Source organism: Falco punctatus (genome assembly GCF_963210335.1).
Source record: "Falco punctatus genome assembly, chromosome: 8".
NCBI lineage: Eukaryota > Metazoa > Chordata > Aves > Falconiformes > Falconidae > Falco > Falco punctatus.
In genome coordinates, this window is record NC_137588.1 from 32788431 (window position 1) to 32807234 (window position 18804).

General features: G+C 40.6%; 2 protein-coding genes across 2 annotated transcripts in view; both read right to left on the bottom strand.

Annotated features, from left to right (window-relative positions):
- Positions 1–1186: 1186 nt before the first annotated feature.
- LMLN (leishmanolysin like peptidase) lies at positions 1187–16823 on the bottom strand. The gene is made up of 17 exons (XM_080398259.1): positions 15204–16823; positions 14822–14919; positions 14688–14718; positions 14108–14190; positions 13515–13632; positions 12514–12692; positions 11764–11869; positions 11412–11506; positions 10443–10560; positions 9149–9256; positions 7413–7489; positions 6697–6807; positions 5848–5980; positions 5102–5261; positions 4160–4290; positions 3224–3434; positions 1187–1809 (listed from the first exon to the last, which is right to left on the bottom strand). Exons 1-17 carry the CDS (start codon positions 15870–15872, stop codon positions 1715–1717), a joined length of 2523 nt encoding a protein of 840 aa, XP_080254385.1. The 5' UTR covers positions 15873–16823; the 3' UTR covers positions 1187–1714.
- Positions 16824–16950: 127 nt separating this feature from the next.
- Positions 16951–18804, bottom strand: part of PARP14 (poly(ADP-ribose) polymerase family member 14) — a 43913-nt gene continuing 42059 nt past the window's right edge. Inside the window, exon 37 of the mRNA XM_080399221.1 lies at positions 16951–18141. Within this exon, the coding sequence (XP_080255347.1) occupies positions 17852–18141 (290 nt within the window). The 3' untranslated portion in view covers positions 16951–17851. The remainder of the gene's footprint in view (positions 18142–18804) is intronic.

Here is an 18804-nt window from a genome sequence, read left to right on the forward strand (position 1 = left end):
GTGATGCCTTCAGTTTTAGGTTGCAGCTTAGCACCTAAAGCACCTCAGCAGTGTTGTAAGAGTTTCTTTAAATAATAATTTAAAAATCCAAAAAACCTCACAAGTCCAGTAGGTACAAATATTTTCTTACCATTACAATGGAAGTCCTATTATTAAACAAGTTTCATTGGAGCTAAGGAAGTTTTACTCCATACCCCCTTCCATCTCCCTACCTTTCATTTTAGAAAGGTACCTAGTCCCTCACAATTGTCACATCACAGCACGTTTAAAGAAGCAAATTAACATCATCTTTCTGCCTATATTTGCATTTTTTAGTGCACCAGGCACATCTACTCCCTCAAGTTTAACACTCTTCCAAGAATGAAAACTATCCTAACTGGACACAACAGATTGGACCACATAAGCTTCTTTCACTCCAAACGGAATTATTTGTAACACATTATAGAGTCAGAAACAAATATAAACATCCTTACAAGCGTCCTATAGAGCAGCTGTCCTCAGCTAGACAGATTTTGCTCATTTTGTTCCTCTCATATATCTTGTCCATCAGGCGATTATTTTTGTACCAAGGTGTGCCCTCAGGCATTCAAAATGTTTGATTCTCAACTTATTACAAATACTCAAATAATGCATAGTATTTACATTTTAAGAAAAAGTGGAAGGAAAAAATAAAATTAAGACTTTTCTTTAGACATTCAATGTATTTTTTGGTCTAGAGAAGTCAATAAGGTCCTGTAAGATTCTAGCTGCCACCACTACTGGTTTGCCTTTCAACAAAAAGTGAGAGCAGCTGCATTTATGCTCACACTATTTTAAAAATAATAATGCCATTTAAGAAACAAACCAACAAAATTAATCAGAAATCCTATCCCAATTTTACAGACTGGGTGTCTGTACTGAAATGCATTTGCCTAGCAAATTAATCTGGAATATTCAGTCATTTGATGTATTAAATTTCACAGTAGAACTGGCACATACTGAATGAGAACGGGATTTCTAGACAGTTATCTTAGTTACCAGTCTGAAATTCCAGTTTGTGCATGTAAGAAGGTTTAAGTGAGTCCCAGGAATTAGCCACTTTACTGCAAACTAGTATGAATTCCAAGAAGCCTCAAAGCTGCAGAATCCAGTTGTGGAGACAACTGTCAACTGTTAGTCTATCCCCTTAAATTATTTTTCTCCCCCCCCCCCCCCCCCCTAACCTATAAGAATTGACAAAACAAACAAAAAGTCCCTACACCTGTTTAGGCCTGGGTTATTAGCAGTGATGACAACTGATTTTTACATGGCTTTTGACTAAACCACTGAGGTATATTTCCAGTTTGAGGATGCCTTGCTACCAGTCACACAGAGGACATAAAATAACAACCCTCAGTTCTATTACAGAATAATTCTTGTTTCAAATCTTGACCAAGTTGCCAGGTAGTCTAACACAGTTGGCATAGCTACCATGTAACAAAAAAAAAATATCAAAGGTTGCAATTCAGGAAAATACTGGCACTTATTGAAATGACAAAGTAAATTTTCCTCCTCAAACTCTGGCTGCTTTTGTCAGTACCTCCTGGACTGCTGTCTGCACTGATACTTGCCAGGAGAGACGAGATTCAGCAGAAGACAGCTGTCTGTGGAGACAAAAAGCCCTCCATGCTCCACAGTAAGGAGTGCAACATGATGGCGTATCATCTCTGAATATCATCTTGCCCCGTGTTTAACTCTATGCGCAGAGAAATAATCCTGTTAGCAGGGGAATCAAGTTAGCCATCAACAGCCAAAGGGTTACGACCAGGCTAGACGAGCAGGAGCATAAGTCTAAAATAAAGAAAACAAAACACCATAAAACATAAATATTATAGTTAGGGAAGAGAATATAAAATAACAAAGAGAACACTAAAACACAAGAAGAGCAAAACGTATTTGCAGCAATCTGCACAGATTTATTCTAGCTTTCAAGGCTAGGAATTCAAACCAACCAAATAACATGATTATTCCCTTTATAATTAAATATATTTCTGCATTCCTTCACTAATAGCAATTAGGGGAACAAATGAGAAAATTTTATTGATATTGCAAGAAATAAGCAGGAAGTTCCCTGTGCCATGACTGCAGAGAAACAGCATTTCAAAACCTCTCAAAAGACTGTTCTATTAATACTTTTGATCTGTATTGGCTGTAAGTCAAATAAAACCCCAAGCCACCAAAACACCAAGCTGAAGAGGAGAGAAGGGGGAAGGAAGGAACCCAATATAGAAATCAGGCAGTTTGTCCATGTGTCAGGTAATCATATGGCTGCGAGGCTTAAGAAAACCATGGACACAAATGTAAACTTGCACAGCTAAAAGCCTTTTTTTTAATATATATACACACACACAACAAACATGAATTGAAATAAATGCTAGAAGGTGTGAGCCTCCTAGGTTACAGCTTTCTCATTCTAAAACCTAACTTACAGGACTCACTCCACCAACCACTGAAATGTTGCCATCTCTGAGACAAAACAAAACTGTTTGAAATGGTACACAGAAACCCAAGTGACCACTTTGAAAAAAGAATTGAGTGTACAGGTAAACTAAACAGGTTTATTTTTTCCTTGAAAACTGCAGTCCAAGACAGCACGTCCAAAAATTAAAGAACTGGTTTTAAAGGCTTAAAAATAAGCCAGTAGTGAAAAAAAAAAAAAAAAAAAGTGTTCTTTCATCAACTGGCTTTTTAGAAAGCCATCTGCTCTTGACAAAACATTAACTGGTACTCAGTGAATTAAGCTTTTTTCCTCCCTTAAAAAGCAAACTGACACTTACCTTTCATGTTCTGCACTACAGCATTAACATTGTCAATGGGAAGTTATACAAACAAGCGAGAACTCGCTTTCCACCAAGGTGATAATTTTGAATGTTGTAACAATGATACGGCCTTCAAAGCGTGTATCAGATTTTCTCCTAAGTTGCTAGGCTAAAGCTACATTTCTGGGAGGGTTACCAGAAGGAGATACAACATGAAGTAGTTATGTTTTAGATACATTTCTCCTACATTAGCTGCTGTGCTGCATGACTGCACAGCAAAAAGCTGGGCCCCTTTGCCTGTTCCTTTAACTCCTATGCTTAGGATCTTAGAATAGCCACACCACAGCCCTCCTTTTCTGTTCCCCAACAGCCAGGGTAGACAAACTTTTATAGAGTTTTCAGTCATTTAATATTAAAGTTTAATTTCAGCAAACCAGGCAACATACCGATGGGTGCAGGTTTTGTGAAGTTAGAAGGTGGAGGATCCCGCTCTGGGGGACAGGAGTCACAGAAGTCCAAACAGGCTGGGCAGATCAGATTCCCAACATGTATCCAGCCATTCATCTGAATGCTCACCATTAACACCTGACCTGAGCGGCTGCATAGATACATGGTGTCCTTTACCCAAACGTGCAGCCCTTGTGGAGAACAAGAAACCTTAAAATAAAAGAATAAAAGTCAAGTCTGTATTATGATTTATCAGAAATATGTTTTGGTGTTTGAAGGCTCTTCCAGTAAGTAAATACCCCATTCAGTAAATACCTGGTATTAGAGCACAGATTAATTTTAAGTACTGTAACACACTCAGAGAAACTATTTCATTTAAGACTGCTTTCAAGCACTGCCTGTACTCTTCTCATGCAACTATGCAGATCATCAACTGAGAACGAGTAAAATTTGGCTTCTGCTAATGACTACTACTTTAGAGTTGTGTGGCTGCTGAAAGCGACACCTTTAGCAAGACAGTCCTGATGAGAAGGAGGATAATGAAGAGTGATGCGTGCACAGTGCTTTCCACCTTTGAAAAAAGTCAAAGTGACTAATTAACATTAAGCTTCAACAACAGAAGACTCCAATGTAAGTATTCCTACTTAGCTGTGGAGAAAGTGTTGCAGGGGTAAGACAGATGAAGTCCCTAGCAAGACTGAAAGCAACACATGAGCCATCACGGTGGTCACACTTAATTTGATGTGTGATCTGAACTACAAGTTTACTGCTGGAAGATATTTTCAAAGCATGTCTTATAATCTAGTTATTTAAGGCAGAGAAGATGTACCATGTCCAGGTGCAAAGTTCAAACAGTGATGGCCCATATTTTATGCCCGATTTGCTCCTTTAGTGTAACTTAAAAATATATATATAAAACCCCAACACATACTTACTTGATAACATCCACTACCCCAGTCAGGGTAACTGAGTTTTCTCCTGCACTGCTCCATGACAAAAGCAGATTTCTGAATAAGACATACAGAGTTTGGTCCGTATTTCTCTGCACCATAGTTTTTGGTAGGATCTAAGGTAGAAAGAATATACTGAATTACAACTTACTAGGAGAACGAAGTCCACATCAACTTAATATGCTATAATTAGTCAATGTCACCCCACGCAATTCAAGATTTACTTTTGGAATCTTCAGACCATTAATCTGAATCATAATATAATTTTGGGAATTATACAGTCTTGAATATAATTATACAGTCTTGAATATAAAGTGAAAATAAACCCAATATTAAAAAAAAAAAAAAAACAAAACCAAATTAAAAAAGAAAAAGCAAACACTTTCCATCAGAACTATGTAGATATGTTTGCCTCCAGGGAGTGCTGGCTGTCACTGCTGGCTTGAGGGCAGAGGGCATTTATTTGTTTTTGAGACAACTGCACAGACAGGTAATATGATACAGTATTACGGAGCTCTCCAATATTAAGTATTTGTGCACTACCCTAGGAGATGAGCCCATGTTCTGGTAATTTGCAAAGCTCCTTGCCTTGAGCAAAAAACCTACAAAAACTGAAAGCAGAACTATTTTTCAGACTCAAAAAACAACCAACTAACCCACCCCCACCCTCTGTCTTATATTTGGATCATTTGGCATTATTTTCTGTCCAGCTCTCACGCAATTCTTGTATTAGATGTGAGTGTTTGCTTCCTAGGTGTACAAGGTAGTTGTGCTGTGCTTCTCACCTCAACACAGCTTTTACACAGCCAGCAGTGTAAAGCTAATTTTGCATCCAATTAGTTTTTATATATTAGATTATATAGGAAGTCCATTCCAGATTAACAAATGTAGTCTCTCAAATGCCATACCAAAGTCTTGAAGACTGACCTGGTTGGTTTTCAATTATTCTACAGTCCGAGCTGCGCTGAAATTCACCACTTAAATGCCAACTAAATTCTTGACTAAAGGGACAATAGTCAGCAATTTCTACTGAGCCACCATAATAAGGCAATTCTTCTGCTGGTACTCCATTAAGATTGTCAAAATACTGCAAAACAAAATAGGTAGTGAAGCAGTTTGCGTAAGAGAAGCGTACAACTGTTTTTTAAATAGAACTAATCACTACAGCTGTAAGAACATCAACTATTACTACTCAGGAATGCTATTAACAGCAACTTACAATACCCATGAACCAGATGAGCCAGAAGTATTAAAGAACACTTAAATAATGCAGAGATTCACATTTGCATATATCACTCCCCACTCCTGCCCCTGCCCCAGCAATCACAGCATTTTCTGGGATGAAACAGAACAAATTTCTTAGCATACACTGACACAAGGCAGCAGACTGGGTGAAGAAATACCTCAAATAAAATATTCTGGGGGACTTCTGTTATATAGCAACGTTGTCATCTGATATTTGGTTAGATGGCCAAGTGACATGCTTATTGTTTATTATGATCACAAGGCTTTTTTTCAGCCTCCAGACTCCTTATAACAAACTAAGGAAACATTTTTCGCAATATCTACTCTCATCTACTAATTCAGAAGAAAAAAAGTGAAACAAATGTAATCACCTGGCTGCAAAGCACAAGGATAAAAACAGTTATTTGATAAAATAAGAGCCGTTATACCTGATATTCCTGAGGTAACTGCTTTGGAAACTTCTGCAAGTTGCACACTGCTACTGCTCTTTGGTCCTGTCTGCAGGTTAACTGCAAAGGATTGCTCCTCAAAGTGTCGCAGTATGGACTGATTAATTGCCTCCTCAAAGAAAAAAAAAAAAGAATAAAAATCACATTAGATCACTTAACCTGCTTTTCATAATTTAACTAAGCAGTCAGTCAAAACTGTTCCCACTCTCCCCCACACTCTGTCAATCACACAAAGCATGGACTTCTCTGGAGGCTAATGTTATCTGTCTAGTTATGACCTTTCTCATTTAAAGAATATCAAGCCAGCAAACAAAGTTACAATGCACTCACCCATTTAATGTCATTGCTTTGTAAACTTTAAAAGAAAAAAAACACACAAGCAAAACAAGCTCCCTATGCAGCTGTGTCCTAGAAATTTATGAGTATTGTAAGAACAAACAAGGCTGGCTTTGTTTTGAAGATGCCTATCACTTCCTTCTGTTGCTTTAAGTACAATCCAGTAACGCAAAGCGACACAGGCTACATTTCCAATTAAAAGAGACAAGATAAGAAAGCAAACACTTTCAGATAAAGCACAGCCCTCTTCTAGTTTAAATGCATCCTACACCTTAAAACGTTTGGCTTTGTATTTATTGGGGGGGATGCTTCTGCTCTTAATAGATTTGGTGTGCCCCTTTTTCCATGCATTCTGAAGGTTCTTAGGACAGCATTCCTTGTTAACCTGTATGTACCTCTACTTCATTTTACTGAGTTGCACTGGAAGGACAAATATAAACAAGCATTAGGGTTTCCTCTCTGGTTTTTTTTTTTAAAAGACTGTATTCTTACTTTTGTTTCTTTTGGTCGATCCAGAATTTACAGCTCTTCATTACAAAGTCACAGCCTTTATTGCGTCCCCAATCTAATTTCTCTGCCATGCTGTAATTTGCTTTGTACCAGCTGTAATGGTATTTTGAAATGAGAATAGAGTTACTTCAGAAACTAGCATTCTAATTAATAAAACAGTTCAAAGAACTTCATATTATGCCTTAAGGGCTTCAAATGAAGAAAAAGGGAAACTGCATCCCTTTCTGCCTACAACACAATATATTACAATTCAGCTATTTTTCAAGGCGCAATGAACTAGAAGAAAATTTTATTGCTTATTTTTTCAACAGCAATGCATTATGATCTGCAAAGGAACAACATATACAGAAAGATGAAGTTTTAGGCAATTTATGTTTCTATCTACAAGAAGAGCTGAAAAAAATAATATGTACTGCACGCAACAGAGAAGACATTTAAAAAAAAGAAAACAGACACTACAACACTGTAGTGCATGTAATGTGTGGGGTTTATTAAGGCTAAATTAAGAATGGATGGATTTTGAAATGCATGAAGAAGAATTAACTTATTAGGCATATTTCCTTGCCTAACAATGCTAATTACACCAATTATCTACTGTTGCAGATGGATAAGCACAAGTGCATCAATTCCAAGTAAAATCAATACAATGAAAACCACAAATTAACCAAAAAAACATTCCCATTCTTATTAATTCTTACCCAGTGTCCTCCATTAATGCTAAAGTGATCCTGGAAAAGACTCGATTCTGTGTATGGGATCCAGTCATTGCTTCATTCTGAAAGTTACCAGTTACTATTAGCAAGTCACTGAAAACTTACTGTGAAAGTATTTTATTTCCTGTCTTTTCTTACCATTGAAAAGCAAATCCCAACCTCTTTCATAAAAGGGATCAAAAGTGCAACTCCCTTCCCTACTCCACCCTACAAAGCTTCAGAATTCTAGAAGTCAGAAACCTTATTCCAAATTCCAGATAAACCTTATTCATGACCAGTGTGTACTTGTTTTTCTTTAGGTAAAATAAAACTCTTCCTTCTCCTAGCATATTTATCAGTAGCAATCACACCACATCTTCTGTTTCCTTTTGGTAAGATAAAGGCCAAGCTCATTTAATATTCTTGTGCAAGACCGATTTTTAGTTTTCCTAGACTTTCTAGCAGTCCTTTTCCGGAGTGAGGTGCACAGGACACATGACTAAAGGAACACAGCATTCCAAAGGAAGCTTTATTAGCGTAGTTGTGGAATTTTCCATCTCCTTTAAAAATAAGCAAGTTCACACCATCCTCAAAACCTAACTCCTGTCACCTTCGAGTTCCCTAATGACTTTGTAACTGGCAACTGTTAATACCTGTGTGTCTTTTTCCTGCTTAGTTGTTTCCATCTTATAAATTTCAGGTTTACAGCACAAGTCACTCACCTTTAATTACACAGCTCTGGGATTTCTATTACTGAACTTCATCTCATTTCTATTATTTCTTCAAGGCATGTAGTTTTCCAGCCTTCCCTTTCCAACTCATGTGGTTAGGAGGAGTTACCACAGCAGACTTACTAGCACCAAATTTGCATCTCTGCAATACTTAGCTGGATCAAGACCAAAACCAACGTATACATGTTACTTTCCAGGTACAACCTTTTTCTGGAAAGGTAGAAAGGAGACTAGTAATAATCTCCCTTTTTTAAAGTCCTATTCAATCCTTAAAATTATCCTCATTCTAATGGCACTCGTCCTAGTTGGCTTTAAACTATTGTTCCACACTAAAGGTTACTGAAAAGCAGGAAAAACCCAATAATTTCAGTTTCAAGAAATACATAATTTTCAAGATCACTTTCACAAAGAGGTCTATCCTAAAGTATTTCCCTTCTTGTTTACCTTGCTGCATACAACAGTAACAAGGAAGCGTATTTCTGCAAAAATATCACACAAGGCAAAGTTATAAATAAAAATAAGCTTAAATGTCAGGACAGAAATAAGTGTTCCCTTGATCAGATGAGGTTCTGGAGTAGAGATTGGAAAACCTAACCCCAGGGCACACAAATAAAGATGAAGTCAAGATAATGAATAGCCAGAGAGATCAAATATTCAATGGATAAGAGGCAGAGGGTGACAAAGTTGAATTGACTAAAAAGAATACCCCCTTTCCCATGAACAGGGAGCATATCTTCTTAAAAGGGTAACTGGCAGACAAAGGTAGTAGATGTCTAGTTTTTTAGTAATCAAGCTTATTTCAAACTATACTATGAGACTTAGCAATAAGGTAAAAAGATTTATCTAGAAATTAGACATTTAAGTATTTGTAGTTTAGTACTGATTGTGATACATTTCAGTGAGGTTTGATACACCTGCATTTTCAAGGTAGGTACCACTACAAACCTAACAATGAAGTCAGGGGGAGCAGATATTCCCTCATCCGGCTCCATTCCCAATAGTAGCACTAACCTCTAACAATCTCTTCTCCCAGTGATTGAGCTCAGTACCCATGCCACCTTGATTTTCAAGCTCCATTCCCTCTAGAATTGGACAATTAAAATGTTTTCGCGCTTCTTCCTAGAAAGAAAACATTTCAACACAATTCTCAAAACATTGAGACAGATACCCATATGCAGTCCTCATGTTATAGAATTATCTTTTTAAAGTATTTCAGCATTTCTTTTTCTGCCATCTTGTTTTCCTCTGAATGTAAACCACCTACTCATGAGGCTGACTAAGCCAGCAAGCACCCCAACACCAAGCCTAACAATCTGTTTAGTTATCTCCTAGAAATAAACGATGGAAGTTTACAAGAATAAAACAGCAACATAATTAGCTGAGAATAGCAAGCACACACTAAAGACCATATTAAAAAGAAAAAACAACACAAACACCACCAACAAAAAGTTCCAAGCAATGTAGAAACACTACAACCCTACTTCTGTCAAATGTTTCCAAGAAAAAACAGTGGGGGTTTTTTCAGTTTTATCAGCTAGTTTTGCATGGAGAAGTGTTTTCGACAAAATATTTGAAAAATCTTAAGAGGCATCACAACAATGCCATGGTTTCACAGTCAGAAGAGCCTTTGTCAGTGTGGTGTTACCCAGGAGCACCTTTAATGCTCTGAACAGTTTGACCAGCATGGCAAATTTTTAGAACAGGGGTGATTAAGCCAAGTTTGCTCTACATACTGTGTTAGACTTAAAGTAAAAAAGAAACATTATTTGTTGCCAAACATGATTAACACTGTAACTTATTTTCAGTGCCAATCTATTACACTTAAGCATGTTATGCTGGAGGCCAGAGGGAGAGTCAGAGGCATGGAAAGCAAGAAAGATTTCCAAGAATACCTGAGGAATTTCTTTTTGAGCATGACAAAAAGTTAACTGTATTATTTTGTAATCAATAAAATTAGAAAAAGATTAAAGCGATGCTTTTAAGGAGAAAAGTAGAAAATAGGATGAACTTTAAAATGAGAAAAGCGATGAAAGCACTATCTGTTAAGGCAACAGGAGTACTAGAAGTCTAGGACTGTAGGAAAACATCCCATGAGTAGGATTATCTGTCAGCCTTTTTCCACTTTGCTTTGGATACACCCTCTCAACTAATTATACGGTCTTAATCGCATAGCCTTTGGGCCATACTTTCAGAAAAAGGGTATTCAATATTAGGTTATTACTTCTTAAAGAATTATTTATGACTCGAGAATGTGACTGTAACCTTGGTATACAAAGTTTAAAAGTTTAAGTTAATCCACACTTACAACTACACGAGGAGTTACCAGAAGATAAACAGTATGGCGCAGCATTCTGCCACCACGTACATCCCACAACCTCACTGCTTTATGAACGACTTTATTGCTCCACTGATACAAACCTAGACTGTAAGAAGAATGGTTTGGTTACAAATCTTTCGCACAACTACACACTACTGTGTAAAGATTTATCTTCATAAGAAACAGAACCATGAATAATCTCTATACTTCCTCATGCTTTCTGAAGTTTAAATTTACTATGCAATGTTTCTCCTCTGCAAGATATGTGTTCATTATATACACAACTCTGATTCAGTAAGCCAGAGTAAGATTATTAAAAAGATGTCTGTAGACTCAAGACATGTCTTTTAGTTACCAGAAGTGTAAGAAATGAAATAAAAATCCTCAGAATTGCTATTATAGAAAGATGAAGAAAACCAAAACCTCTCTACACTTCCACCTCCAAAAAAATCCTAAAAGAACATTTCTATAATAAATTAAATTAAGGGGGGGGCGGGGGGAAGCAAACTATTCATTCAATAACAGGTCAGAAAACCATGCAGCAGGCTATCCACACTGTCACTTCTGCGTAACTACAAACTTTGAATGTTATATGTCTTAAAAATATACCACACTGACATTAGACAGACTACAGAAAATACAAGTCTCAATTTAGTAAGGCATTCAGCAAGCATCAAAATTTAAGCATGGGTAATTTTAATGCCTAACTTCGAGCCTCCTGATAAATGAAATCCTGCCTTGGTTTGTAATATATGTGGATAATACAAGCACTTAATGCAAGTAAGGAAAAACTAAAAAAACACACTACATGTCAATATTTAAACATAAAGGCAAAGCATTCTAATAACAGAATCAAGCTGGGTTTTCAGCAGGCAAGAATACATCTTAAGTTGTAAACGTGAAAACATCCTTCAATGGGAGTATGGAGAGAAAAAAAAAAACAAAACAAAAAACCACCTTTCATTAAAAGGAGGGAGTCCATCTGCATATCTTGCTGTCAAAGGTTTTCCATCATCATCACGATAAAATGCAAACAGTCCAGCAGAGAAACCCTTCAAGTTAAAAACCAAGCACAGAGAAACTTTTGGTAAGATGTTCACATACAAAGTCAAATCCCATGAAAGAGTTAATCACACCCAGTGCAGATCAAGTGCCAGTACTTCCACTGTAAGGCAGTTACCAGACAAATTTAAGTAGGCAAAGCAAGAGCCTTCCTCCACCTAACATCCTTCTCTTGCAACAAGCTGGAGGTATGTGACCAAGCAGGCACAAATTTCAGGGAAACGCATTTTATAACATCAGTCCTTACCAGTGCATGGATGATCTCATGTTTCACTGTAGACAACATGCCAACAAATTCCTGAGCTTGTGTTGAAATCATATTTGGACACAAGTTAGCATATCCTGCAACTGGCCTGGAAGATAGTTTTAAAATTTAATTGTTTTCAGTAAAGTATTAGCAAATTCAAGTCATATTCACTTGCAGAGGCAGAAGATTTAAAAGAAAATGGAGACTAATGTAAAAGTAAGTCCTTCCAAACATCCTCCCCAATCATTTATAAACATCGTGTAAACAAATGATACAGTGACTAGTTTACTGTTGAAACAGGAAAGGATGGGATGGGATCAATCTCTATATTCAATATTCTGCACAGGCTATTAGTGACAACAGTATAAGAGATCTGAATTTTAGGCAAGACACTACAGAGGTACAAAGTATCTGTTACAACGACTACCTGGAACTAGAAACAAGCGCCATGTAAGGAACATTTGCATTCTCCTTTAAATTTGTGTAAGTCTGACACTGGTTTCAACAGAAACAGGATCTTGAGATAAAATTTAGGCAAAAACAGCGGAGGATTAGCTTTGACTTAAAATGCCTCAGCTTTACAAGTTAAGCACTACTTGATGGCTTTGTGGTTTCACATAAAGAGTGCTTGTCTATTTCAATAATGACTTCCACTTTGTTATATTATACAACACAGACAAACACACACATCTAAACATTTAAAATGCTAGAAAGTTTAATCAAAAAAAGTTTGTAACAGGGAATGCTTGCCTGTCCAGTTCAGCTTCCAGCTGGCAATAGGCTGCGTATGCAATGATGTTTTCATGGCCACACCTTTCAGTAGTGAGAGCACTAACATAAAGTACAAAGTCAGCATCTCTAACACCTTCTTGATCCGGTAAGCCAGTGGGTCCGTGGTGCCATTCACTTTCATTGTGCACCCTGCATTGCTTTGACAATGTTCAAATGGAATAATTAAAATACTTCAGCTATGACCAAAATTTTGCATGACAAAACTCAATTAGTTTGAGGCCAAGAATAAATCCCATTGTAAGACAGTGGAATATGAGAAAACTTCCCATGAGGACAGTAAACAAAACCAGAGCCAAGGAATAACTTTCAAATCAAGAGCTCTTCTGATTTATTGGACACCAGGAAAGTGGCAGCTTTTAAAGAAAAAAAGGGTTTGCCAAGCTAGATATCCCCAAATTAGCACCCTTTATTTCCTACAAATGAAATATTTGGCTTACAGAAATAGTATACATAAGTAGCAATTGCATTTCACATGTTAACTGGTATCTTTTTAATACCACAGTTGAAACTTCAAGCTAAGAGAAAGAAAGAAATCTGCTGATCACATACTGTAGTTGAATCAAAAATTCACGCAAGAACACAAGTTAGAAGCATTTCGTGCACCATGCTCCTGGTTCAGCAGATAACCTCTTCAAGTGAGGTCTTAAAAAAAACCAAACAATAATCAACTTACTATCAATTTTGTGATAACGAACTCATTGACCAAGGTGAACAATACAGTGACTAGTAGCAATGTAACAAGCTTTGACTCTCATCCCCTCTGTAGAGTTCAACTTTCGGTTCAACAGCATAAACTGAAGAAAATTCCACTAACTAAAGTTGTTCTATTCTGTTACTCAAACTCCGTGATCTCCCGCAAACAGGTCACTTATGCACGGTTAGCGATATTAACTTTTTTATTAATTTCCACAAACAACAGTATTTCAATAGTTAGGAAGCACTTGGATGGCTTAGTTTACCTGGAGGTGTTTCTCGGGAACTATAACTGGCCCACACCTCGTATGGCTTGCGCAGGCTCCTCGGCAGTATCTGTGAGGGTCAGCCTTCCTCCTTAAATACTGGTTTGTTGCACACTGCCTTCAATAAAACACAAAAGACAGTCAGCACTTTGATAAGAAAAAGAAATGTGGAATAGTCTTACAGCATCCAACAACACTGGAATACAGGTATTTAATGCAATTTCCATGGTCAGGACTGTAAGGTACCCTGCTCTAGGAGACATAATGCTTCAAGCTGTTAATGGAGTATTCACAGGTTGAGAGAGAGAGACTAGGAACCAATTCATAAATGGGAGCACATATAAAAGGAAACAGGCAGCACATATACCCTTTAACATCTCTGATACAACAAATGTGAATGTTGATCACAGAAGGCTGGCCGATTTCGGTATGCTCCCTAAACAGCACCTACTACCACCACCATGTCAGACGGGTCCCTGGCCTGATTCAGGAGGGTAGTTCTTACACTCTTATTCCATTCTTATTTTGAAGGCTGTACAACACAATGTTAAACACTGAATATAACAAGCAGTTTTCAAAAAACTTCCACATACCTGCTTAGTAATATAGTACCCGTGGATTTGCGCACTTGGAATGTCTTCTCCAAATAAGATACAGCTTGGGGAAAAAGTTTGCTCTAAATACAACAAAAACAAAAGTCACCTAGTAGCAATGCAGATGTAACTCACCCTAAAAGCATTAACTACCGAGCTACATGAAACTCGCCAAATGCTGTGGCACAGCAGAATAGCAGAAAACTTCCTAATAAGTTCAATTGGTATCAACATGTTCAGGAAATACTTTGTTTCAGCATTCCTGTATTTTGTTGGAATGACAAAATGAGAGGGAGCCAGTATTAATCTGAAGGTACAGCTTCAAAGAGGCTTTAAACACTATACACGTTGCTTACTGAAATCTTTGCACTCTGGGATACAGCAAACACCTGCCAAACATTCAAAGGAGCATTGGAAGTACGGAACGGAGGCACAACCCGCACGCGAAGCCTCGGCTTCCCAGGCTAAAAGACATGAAATTGCTGGTATTTGCAGCTTAGAATTACACTGAGCCTTAAACTTAACTCCATCCACGTGACAGGGTACATACAAACAAAAAGGGGATGTGAATGCGACATACCTTTATGAGGTGTCTTTTCTCAGGTAGCAAACTATATTTAAGAATCAAAACAAACAAGGCTCAGTCAATAGGATTTCCATTCTCGGGTACGGAGGGAGGGAAAAAAAAAAAGGTTGCCACGACATCATACTCACTCCTCCACACTTGTATCGTATATAATCTTAATCCTTAGCTGCTGATCCACGTTTCGTTTCAGGACGTGATTTTCCTTCAGAGGAACCTGGTAGACAACCTGGCGGGGAGAGGCGCGGGCGGTTGGATGAGGCGGGCGGCCGGGCCAGCGGCGCCCCCCGCCCCGCACCCCTCGCCCCTTCCCGCCCACCAGCGCTCCCGCCCGCCCGCCGTCGCGCCGAGCCCCTTCCCGCCCTTCCCCTCACGCTGCCGCGCGGGTCAGCCGCCGCCCGCCTGCCCCCGCCGCGGGGGCCGCTCGCCGGGGGCAGCCGTGAGGGGACGGCCCCGGCAGCGGGAGCTCCCGCTCCCCCGACCCCCGCCGCCGCCCCTCCGCGGCGGTCCCACCTCCTCGCCGCTGGGCACACGGTGGCGACAGGGTGAGGAAGAGGAGAGAGACGCGGCGGTGCGACCGCAGCCCAGCAGCAGCGCGGCGGTCAGGGCGGCGAGCAGCGGCCGGTGGGGCCGGCGAGGCCAGAGGCGCCCACCGCCCGACGCGACGGCCATCTTCCACTGCTCTGCGGCCGCGTCGCCATGGAGGCAGAGCCAGCGGGGGCGGTCCCCGCCAATGGGCGAGCGGGAAGAGCGGCAGAGGGCGGGGCGGAGGCGGCGGCCGCCTCTGATTGGGCGCGGCGCACCGAGGGTGTGAAGCGGGGGGGGGGGCCGAGGAGGTGAGGTGAAGTGAAGGTGACGGCGGGCGCGGCCGGCGCGGGCAGGGCGGGGGGGGTGCGGCGCGGCGCGGCGCGGCGCTCTGCAGGGCAGCGGTGCGGTGCGGTGCGGCGCGGCGCGGTGCGGTGCAGCCTCCCGCACGGGCGTGCAGGGCGGTGGGGCGGTGCACGTGGCGCACGCAGCAGCGGGCGGTGCGGTGCTGGGCGATGGGATGCAGCGTGGCGGGGGGGCGCTGCAGCACTGCGGGGAAGCGCCGCGCAGGCCGGGTGGGTGCGGCGTGGCGTGATGCGCTGCTGTGCGGAGCCGTGCTAAGTGCTGCGTGCTGTGGGGCAGTCCGGTTAGGCCCATGCAGCGCAGGGGGAGCTACGTATCGCGTTGCTGCATGAGATTCTACGCACCCCACGGGCTGTGGTTGCCCAGCCGCTCTTAAAGCCAGTTTAGGGTTGGCGCACCAGGTCCCTGGCTCAGCAAGGCCCCTCATTGCCTCCCCGAGACGGCTCTCCTTGTCCCTGCAAGTCCTGTGCTTTGAGGAGTTTGCTCCAGACTGTGAAAACCTACTGCCTGGAAGCCAAGGTCCTCCAGCAGCCAGCCCATCCCAGCCCTCCAGTTTGGGATTGCGGTTTCGACAGGCAACACGGCCTTTTTCCAGCTTCTCAGTCCACCAATGCTGTAACGGTGTCCCCGAGTTTCTAGCACAGAAACTAGTAAAGAAACTTCTACCCCCACCGCTGGGGCTGAAGATTGTCAGGGTTGTAGTGCTTCGTCCTGCAGCTCCTGCTGCTTGCCAAGGCGCTCGGTTAAAATGAGGGCCACGCAAATAGGAAGCGGTGTGTCCCGGTGTGTCCCAGCTCACCCGGCAGCTGGCTGACAGCAAGGGGAGAAGCTGGCAGGTGCCTGGTGCTGTCAGGTAAACCGAGGCACTCTAGCTGCTGCAGTCTTTCCACAATACAGAAAAGCACCCCAAAAAGCAGAGAAGGGAGAAAAGCATCCTCACCTTTTCACAGGGAACAAAATCTATTAAAGCAGAAGTGGGTTAAACTCTGTCTTGCTGTAAGTGAGAATTCATGCAGGACATTCATCTGAAGTGTTGCACAGGCATCTGCTGTGAAGAGCAGAAACGTTTTATATTGCCACCTGCCACCTACAGACACTACAAGCACTTTTCCCCTTTGTAGGCAACGAGATCATTGTGGCAGGCGTTTAAACCATCCTGGCAGCTATTTGCAGCACAGGTCTCCTTTGGACTAAGGCAGAGTAACTTCTCCTGGAGTCTGTGTGCACAAATCTGTCATGAAAACAATTTTGACCTATATGACTTTTCAACTTCTCACTATTTATAGCATCATTGTAACAAAGATATTAAACCGTAAAGCAACACTTCCACTTGCAGTGTGTTCCTTTGTATAACCAACTCTATAATACAATGTAACTGTTTAAAGCTACTTTTATTAAACAGGTATACATGGCTTTTGATTGGCAGTTGTAAGATTATCACTTAAAGTGTACAGTTTAAGTAAGATGTACAAGTGTCATTATTTACTTGCTTTACAGAACTTGTAAAATTTTCAAATGGTTTAAGTGCGGTAACTGAGTTATGCCCCTGTCAATGACTCTCTGCAACTTAGTAATTCTACAGTAGGGTTCATGTTTCGGTACTGACCAAAAGAAATTGAAAGTCCCTCTTTACTGTCTTGAAAATTCCAGAAGCAATGACACTGTGTGTGGAAGTTGGACGTACATAATGTGGGGGACCGTGGAGAATGACCCTAAGAAACAGGTATGAATATAGGAAATTATACCTAGGGAATAATGAAATTTGTTCAATATTGGATTTTTTTTCTTCAGGACTCTTAGCAGCAACAAAGGTGAGCGGATGCCTGAGGAGGATTGAAAACTCTGCTGGTGAGCAAGGTTATTCTCCCAACATGGAGCATTTAAAATAAATCCTCACGGGTAGGATTTGGTGCTTCATGGTGAGTACTGGCAGATGGAACCTGCAGAGGTGCGCTGACCTATCTGACACCTCTAACTTCAGGCTAAAAGTAAGGCAGAGCAGCTCCCTCTCCTACCAGTCCCTTCTGGCCTGCACAGGAGGAGGTCAGGGCTGTTCTCACAGTTCTTGCCTACACCTCTGCATAACTGAATTTGAAATCGAGTTTTGAAATAGCATGTTCTAAAATACTTATTTATCTTGGCCCCATTGCGTTGATAGTTTGAAGACATATTTAAACGCAGATAAGCACTTAGTTTAAGAAACCTAGATGTAAACAAGCATTGAGAATTGCCCTGTTAATTCCCACATGTAAAAGGCGCTAAATTTTTCCAGTCTATTTTCTGAAAGTAATAAGGTATTCAGGATATGCCTGAATGTCACTAAATATGACAAACATTGTTGGATTATTCACATTGTCAACCACGCTGTCATACAGGTCAGTAGGATCTGCTGAGTGTTTTGGTGGTGGCGTGATTAGTCCACTGCTCCCAACACAGTACTGCCCTGTGAGGACCCGAGCCAAGTACATGTATTTTCTGCCATTCATATCTGGTCGGGAATAGGTATCCTGAGCAGAATAGCTTGCATCAACAGCAAAGTAGGTTCCATTTCCAATCATGGCAGCTGTTTGGAAAGATAACATTTTCAAATATAGTTAGTGTTCTTAGTTCAATAAAATCTCTAAAGCTCCCCTCCCCCTTTCTTTTTTAAACTCTGCAGACATTATAAATTTGGTTAAAGTTACAACAGATTAGTACTAAAATTTGCTGTTTAATCAGAATCAAATATGAATCTGCATAGATGTTGGGTAAGTATCAACACCCAGATTTTGACTGCCTTTTCCTATGGGGAAAAGGGTTTGTCTCTGTTTAGTCTTGTTTACCCTGCAATCCATCAAACTGCAAATCTTCAGAGCCCTTTCCACTTAAAATGACCATATAATTACAGTATTCTAGTTATACTTCACAGCATGTTAGATGAAATCACATTTCTTTGAGACAGATTTCTTTCTTCCTGACATTGGTAGAAAGCTGTTCAAGGCAGGCAGGTCCTTCCTATCTGGCTGCTCTGATCTTTGGATATTTTTGCATGGCTACCCAGCCTGACAGAAGGGAAGCATACCTTTCCTATTGTAAATCGTGGCTGAGATGGAGAGATGGATGTCAATACTCATAGGGAGAGGACATGGGGATCGAGGGCTCTTGCTTCCCAAGTAAATTCAACCTCCTAGCACTACCAAAGAGCAGTTAAGTGAAACTACATCTCCTCTGGTCATGTCTTAAAAAG

What these genes read in the sequence shown, in the direction of transcription:
- LMLN (XM_080398259.1), bottom strand. Translation starts at nt 15,872, where the DNA reads ATGGGCCTAACCGGACTGCCCCACAGCACGCAGCACTTAGCACGGCTC. An exon ending in TACGATACAAGTGTGGAGGA is followed by an intron (nt 14,719 to 14,821) that starts GTGAGTATGATG and finishes TCTTAAATATAG; the next exon opens with TTTGCTACCTGAGAAAAGAC. An exon ending in GCATTAATGGAGGACACTGG is followed by an intron (nt 6,808 to 7,412) that starts GTAAGAATTAAT and finishes ATACCATTACAG; the next exon opens with CTGGTACAAAGCAAATTACA.